Source organism: Dipodomys spectabilis, unplaced genomic scaffold, assembly GCF_019054845.1.
Source record: "Dipodomys spectabilis isolate Male_0828 unplaced genomic scaffold, ASM1905484v1 ptg000174l, whole genome shotgun sequence".
NCBI lineage: Eukaryota > Metazoa > Chordata > Mammalia > Rodentia > Heteromyidae > Dipodomys > Dipodomys spectabilis.
In genome coordinates, this window is record NW_024870851.1 from 5,135,962 (window position 1) to 5,143,231 (window position 7,270).

At 49.0% G+C, this 7,270-nt stretch overlaps 1 protein-coding gene across 1 annotated transcript; it reads right to left on the minus strand.

Annotated features, from left to right (window-relative positions):
- Positions 1-3,501: 3,501 nt before the first annotated feature.
- On the minus strand, positions 3,502-6,404 carry Sp5 (Sp5 transcription factor). Its single transcript, XM_042694140.1, has 2 exons — positions 5,824-6,404; positions 3,502-5,169 (listed from the first exon to the last, which is right to left on the minus strand). The coding sequence occupies exons 1-2, from the start codon at positions 5,872-5,874 to the stop codon at positions 4,018-4,020; spliced, it is 1,203 nt and encodes a 400-aa protein (XP_042550074.1). The 5' UTR covers positions 5,875-6,404; the 3' UTR covers positions 3,502-4,017.
- Between the last annotated feature and the right edge of the window lie 866 nt (positions 6,405-7,270).

The following is a 7,270-nucleotide window of genomic DNA, read 5'->3' on the forward strand; positions in this document are numbered from 1 at the left end:
GCCATTTCCTAAGGAGATGTTTGTCAATTTCCTTTGGCATGCAAAGTGATAAGGTAAAGCATATAAAAGTGGTTTGCAATTTTAAGTCCTACAAAAAAGCCAGGCATTTGCATGAATTTGAAGTCTTAGCTACTATGTTAGTAACATTTGGTGAAAATTTCAACTATGCCAAATTGGGAATAGTACAGAACCAAAAAAACTGAAGATGGGAGGCTGGGGTTTTAGCTCAGCAGAAGAGCGCCTGCCTGTCGAACACAAGGCCCTGAGTTCAGTCCTCAGCTCAGGAAAAAACAAACAAATAACTGAAGATGCTGTTTTGAATGGATTTTCTAAAACCCATAGAATGCAGGGCAAGTTAAGGTTATCATTTCTATGAAATGTCATTGTTTGAAATAGGTTTCAGCAAGAATGTAGCAAGATTTTATTTTTTAATGGTTTCCTTGGACTGGGAAGTTGGCTCAGTGGTAGAGTGCTTGCCTTGCCTGCATGAGGCCCTGGGTTCAATTCCTCAGCACCACATAAGCAGAAAAAAGTTGGAAGTGGTGCAGGGACTCACCTGGTAGGGCACTAGCTCTTGAGCTGAAGAGCTGAGGGCCCAGAATTCACCGCCCCCCACCACTGACTAAAAAAAAAAAAAAAAAATTGGTTTGCTTGTTTAAGTTAGAGTGAAGTAACAAAATACAACATGTGCTATAGTTCTATTATTTAAATTTAATAGCTAAGTTCTCTAATTCTAGAAAAGATTAACATGGAGGTTAGCAGCATGATTATATTTTCTTTAGCATAATTAACTTTCACTTATTACCAGCCTTTAAAAAGAGTGATTGGGCAAGGGTATATTTGCACAATTTTCCTATGAGAAAAGCAGAAAACTGCAATGTTAATAAGTTCAGAAACGATTCCAAATTAATGCAAGCATAACAATTTTTCTGTTTCAAGTTCTTGTCTAAAATGGTTCATTTATCCGTTTAATGCAAAATTCAAAATAATTTTTTCTAAAATATGACACAAACTGCTGCTATCCAAATAAATAAGTTGCTTAAAAAACTATGAAGTCTTGCAACTTTTGAGACAATCATTAATATATTTAATTGGTTTAAAAAATTGATTGAACTGTGCTGTGGTCTTTAAAACCTTGAATAAAGTTGAAGAATTAAATTTGCTATTTTTGATGTTGGCAAGCCAATTAAAAATGAATTTTAGTTTACACTTAATAGCACTTAGTGACACACTTAACAATCTATTTCTAAACTTTTCATTTGGATTTCATTAAATTTTCTTGTATAATGAATATGCCCAATTTATGTATAACTTGGTGCATTTTTAAACAATTTTTAATTTCCTGAGGGCTACTGAGTTTTCTGAAACTATAAATATTAGAGTAGCAGTTTTAACAACTTGTAAACGCTAACACATTCTTGCATTATATTTCAGTATGTTTCAGTGTGAATATGAAGTTGCCTTCCTATACCTGGGTAGGATCGCATTAATAGGATATCTAGACTAAAGCAATTGAAACACACATCTGCATATCTTTCACTTGCACCAAGTTAATCTAAAGATTACTTTGCCATGCTTTGAAATTTTGTGTGTTCAATTAAGCGCAGCCACTAAAAAGTTTAATGGTGTCACCAAATGACTTTGTTCTGTTTTAAAAACCACATATCCCTTATTTTGGTAAATTCTATGTATTTTTATCAAGTTTTTCTCATAATTACAAAGTTATTTAAAAAACCTGTCTTCAAATCCCATTGGGTTAGATTTAAATTTTTAATTTACCTATTTTTTGCTAAATGAGTTTTAACCATCAATACCTCATCTATTTGAATACTAAGTGACCATAACTGTCATTAACCATCAGAGACTCACTTCAAAAGTGCCATTTTTCTTTCTCTATCAGACATTCTCTCAAATGAGAATGTACAGGCCCTAGATCTTCTTATTCTAACAAGCATTCTTCTTTCCTCACCATCCAAGACATCTTTTCTCACCCTGAAGTTGATCCCAGTATAGGTTTCAGACATGACAGTTCAGTACTTTTGTGAGAATGGAAATTTCTGTAACCCTTCTATTTATATATTTAAATGTGAACTCATATCAAGATTAATTAATTAGAATTTATTTAGACTAGGAGTACAAACTTAGATGTATATTACTGTGTAGCAGCTATATTACCTTGGCTGGTCAAACTGCTACCCCCTTGCAAATCTAGCTTAAACTAACTTTCATTTGTCATTAAATAGTTCCAAAATGTCAAAATGGTCCCAAAGCATATTAATTTCCATAAATAATTCAATATCCTGTCCCACATTACACAATAAAATGCTATTTCTTAGGAATATTAAAGGAATCTTCACTTCAATTATATTTATATTTCAATACAAATTTCAAGAACAACCTTTACAGGTTTTAAGACTTTATACACCCTTCAGTCTGATTTCAAACAAAAATCAACAGCAATTTGTAGGCTTTGAAATATCACAAATTTAAATATACTTCTATCATGAAAAGATTATGTACTGAAGGGTGGCATTCACGATGCTAGTTTAAATTATTAATAGGCTTTAAGCCTTTTACATTCACTTTTTTTTTTGCCAACTCAAAACCAAAAGGTCTAATTCCTGTTAGTTCAAGTTTCAAATTAAAACTCAAATGATACAAATGACCAAGTCGTTGAAACACTTGGTGTGTGTGTGGGCGGAGGGGAACAACACTGTAAACTTTAACTTTTCAGAGAACGGCAGGAAACCTAATATTGATTTAAATCCTATTTTCACCATTTCCAAGCTGTCACTATTCCTGGCTCCTCCCTGAGACAAATCTATCAGTGATCAATAAAAGAAAACCCCCACATGCAACAACGAATGGAACTTCCTTGACCTAACCCGGAAATTCCAGGTGGTTACCAGAAACAAGACTTTAGATTTCAGCAGCAAAGAGAGGATGAAGAAAATAAGACAGTGTCTTGCCTGTGGCCTGGGGCTTGAAAACAAGTGACACCTGGGAACAGTTACCTACTTGATTTTCTCTGTTACTCAGAGAAGGGCTCCAGTTACCTCTGGTCTCCTTAACTCCCCAAGATCTCACCTGTGAACAGACCCTGAGTCAGTCTCTCACCCCTGACACCTGGTATCCCCACCACTGACTTGTCCTGGAACCATCACCATCAACAAATGAAAAAACTACTGGGGATTCACCAAATAAAACGAACTTCGTATGTGTAGTAGGTATGAAACGTCACAGAAATGTGACAGTCAAGTCCTTAAGTCACATGAGGAAAATCAAGTTGTGATTAGGCGAATCTTTCCCTAGCCTCTTGACAACAAGCCTGACCTTGCCCTTCTTCTGTCGGGGCGCGGAACACGCTTTATCCAGAACTTTGCAAATGAAGCTTCTGACGCAGACAGCCCATAGGAAGCACCAAATTGCCGGGCGAAACCTGAGTGCTAAGTAAAGCCTCTGGAAGAAGAAAAGATCAAATGAGACCAGCTCTGCGGGGTCTTTCCAAGGTGACCCTGAAGTTAACGTATTTATTTTCACGCTGCAATCGCTGATCGCTTTACAGAGACACATCATGCTGTAGCTCTGCGTGGAGCTGAAGACAAAACAAACATTAATGTCGTAATTATAATTACTCTTTAACAAAGCTATTATTAAATAACCTGTACAAAGCCTGGAGCGGTCCTGGTGAAAACAGTTTCAATCTCTCAAGGTCTTTCGGCTTTTATTCAGCAGCGTGTCCTATCTACAAGGCCCAGGGTAGTACTCCCAAACTGCAGGTCTCCCGGGCGGTGGCAACGGTGCGGACTTTGTGGATTCATCCTGGCACAATCCAGGGGCTCTTAACCATGACCCCACTGGCACCAGTTCCCAACGGGGTCTCCCCGGCCTACTCTGTCCCAGGGCCAAGGAAGCTGGGAGCCTGTCTCCACTTTGGGCAATGGCAAAAGTCCTTCTGCAGGGGGTGTGTGGAGGGGAACCCTAGGCTGGAGTGATCGGAACAGCGTCCGGGGGCGCTCACAGGTCTCTGGGGTTCTCCCGCTTGACGCCGGCCTCGACAACTTTAAGCTTCTTATTTTGGTGAGTCTTGACATGCTTGGCCAGGTGGTCGCTGCGCATGAAGCGCTTGCCACACTCGGGACAGGCGAAGCGCTTCTCGCCCGTGTGAGTCCGCAGGTGCCGCTGCAGCTCGTCCGAGCGCGTGAAGCTCTTCCCGCAGAAGAGCCAGTTGCACACGAAGGGCCGCTCGCCCGTGTGCCAGCGCAGGTGCGCCTTCAGGTGCGACGTCTTGCCGTACACCTTGCCGCAGCCCGGCACATGGCACACGTGTTGCTTCTTTTTACCCGGCTCCGCCTCGGGGGCGCCGCCCGCCGCCTGGCAGTTGGGGCAGCGGCAGCGGCGGCACCTCCTGGCCGTGGCCGCCAGGGGGGCCTTGGTCTGCAGCAGCGCAGCGATCTGGCTCTGGTACTGCGCAAAGTCCGACGGGCCCAACACTAGGCCCCGCTGCAGGGCGGCGGCGGCGGCGGCAGCAGCGGCCGCTGAGGCTGGGAAGCGCGGGGTGTGGGGACCCCCAGCGCAGGCGCTGGAGAGGCTGCCCCCGGGAACCCCGGAGGCCCCGGGTCCAGAGCCGGACTGCGGGATGCTCCACCACGGGAGATCGTCGGGGGCCGGGTTGGGGGACAGCTGACGGCAGGTGGGTGGCGGCGGAGGCGGCGGCGGCGGCGGGGGCAGCAGGTTGGAGTAGCCCGGGGGCAGCGCGGCCTGCGCGGCGTACGGCACGTAGGCGGGAGCGCAGCTGGCAGGCAGAGCGGCCATGCTCGAGGGCAGCATCTTGACCGGCGAGAACTCGTAGGGGTAGGAGGGGTCCGCCGGGGGCGTGAGCGGCAGCTCGTGCGCAGCCCCGAAGGACGGCTGCAGGTGCGGTTTCTGCGGCGTCAACCCCAGGCTGGGGTGCGGGGGCGCCAGCGCGCCCGGCGAGTGCGCCGGCATGTCGCTTGTCCACGGGTGGAAGAGCCTGGAGGGCGAGCCCAGCGCTGGGTCGTAGGGCACTTGCAGGAAGTCCGGGGCCGCCGCCGCGGCTCCCGGCTGGCCGATCCGGCTACAGGTGGCGGCCAGCAGCGCCAGGGGCGAGTGCTTGCCCAGGTCCGGGGAGGCGCTGGGGGTGCGGTCCTGCATGGGCCGCCGCGAGGGAGGGCGGAGAAGACACAAAGGTTAGCGCTCCCAGCACCGACTCGGGGCCGGCCCGCCACGCCCGCTGTTATACTGCCAGCCCTCCTCCGCCCGGCCGCCCCCCCCCCCCCCCGCCCCATCACTGCACCCCACGTACGCACCCACGGGTCCCAGAAAACTTTTGGTGTCTGAGCTAAGTGCGGAGCGCGCGGGCGCCTCACGGTAAACTACTTGGTGCCGAGAGGAGCCATCTAAATCTTTAAGGAAGGCTCAAAGTGGGAAGGGGCCGCTACTCTGCAAACACTCACGGCCTGGCCGCCCAAACGCTCGCTCGCCTCGGCATCTTTGAACCTCACTTTTCCTGGCTCCCCTCTGGCTCTTCCTTGGCGGAGCCCAGGCTGAACTCAGCCGCAGGACGCAGTAAGGTACAGGCCCAGCTCCAGCCCTCTCGCTCATCTTGGGAACCCCCCCATCCATGCGTCCCTCTCGCAAAGGGACCCCCGGTTAGGTTTGAAGGAAACACCCCTAAATCTGACTCCGACTGCACCCGCCAACAGGGGTCTTTCCCCGAATTAGGGGTGCATGAATCACCATGGGAGATCCAGACACGGCCCTTCCCACCTGCTCCCGCCCCCCTCCGGGCCCAGTCCTGACCTGGAGGAAGGCCTGTAGAGAGTCGTTCCGGAGGACGGCCACGGCAGCCATGGTTACTGCTCGGGGGCCGCTGGCTGCCGAGCGGGGCGCCGCCACCGAGGCATGGACACCCGAAGGCGAGCACGAACGGCCGCCCAGCGCGCCTCGGCGTCCTCCCCTCCCGCGCCCCGCTCGCTCGCCCCGCGCGCGGTCTGAGCGCTTCAGGATCACCTCCAAGAATTTGATAAGGACTTTGCTGGGCCGCCAGCCAGTCAGAGCGAAGATTTATGGCTTTGAAGTTTGCCGCTACCCAATCATCAAAGAATAGCGGCTCTTTCAGAAGCGAAAGCAAATCCTTTGAATCCACAAAGCTCCTATGGTGTGTTTGTTGGTCTGGATAAAAGAACTGATTATTAGGGGGGATGGGAAGGGAGGAGATAAAGGCGGGACAATTAATGAAGTAATCACTATGTGGGAAATGTATATACACAAATAATTGGATTTTCCTGATCAAAGGGGGCCTTGCCGCCTGGAGACTCGCGCTTGGGTTGCTGGAGACACTCGATCTCCCCGCCCCCACCTTGCAATTAAAGATTTGCACCAAAGCAGCGCCCAAAGTGACAAAGTGTCTTTGTTATCTCTCGAGGAATCTGCCTTCAGCTTCCAGCACGGCACTTTTTGAGACTGGGATGAGGGCAACTCTTCCCCAAGCACACCCCGAACTCTCACAACACATTCACCCACCCTCGAAGACTTCGGACCGCAGCGAGCCTGGGGGAGGGCGGGGGGGGGGGCAGGCGGGGCGGGGCGAGGCGGGGCACGGGACCCTCAGCACCAGGTCCTCCGAGACTTCTTGGGAAGTTTTCCTCAGATCTCAACTTTTATAAAAAGTAAACGTGGAAACACATCCACACCGCGTTTACTCCCACAGCTGAACTGGTCAGGATGCCAAGTAAGCTGTCCACGCCAGGGGGAAAAAATACGTACTATGCCTCCCATTCTCCCCTGACTAGCCGCCCTGGTCTCGGGCGGGTGGGGGGCAGGCATCCGATCGCTGCTCATCCCCGGGCCCTTCTAGTAACTAGTGTAGGTAACATGTCTCAAGTGGAACAGAGATACGAGAAAACTACTGGAAAAATGTAAAATGCTGTCCAGGAAGCCCTCCCTCCCTTCCTTTCTTCCTTTCTTCTTTCTTTCTTTCCTTCCTTCCTTCCTTTCTTTCTTTCCTTCCTTCCTTCCTGCCTTCCTGCTTTCCTTCCTTCCTGCCTTGCCTGCCTTCCTGCGTTCCTTTCTGCCTGCCTGCCTGTCCTGGGCTTGAACTCAGGGCTTGAGCGCTATCCCTGAGTATTTTTGCTCAAGGCTAGCACTCTGCCACAGGAGCCACACAGCTCCACTTCCAGCTCTTCTGGTGGTTAATTGGTGATAAGAGTTCTCACAGACTTCTCTGCACCGGCTGGTTTACAACCGC

Bases quoted from the DNA above. Each gene is read 5' to 3' on its own strand.
- Sp5 (XM_042694140.1), bottom strand. From the start codon at position 5,874: ATGGCTGCCGTGGCCGTCCTCCGGAACGACTCTCTACAGGCCTTCCTC. The intron at 5,170-5,823 runs GTCAGGACTGGG...CGGCCCATGCAG, and splicing joins CTCTACAGGCCTTCCTCCAG to GACCGCACCCCCAGCGCCTC.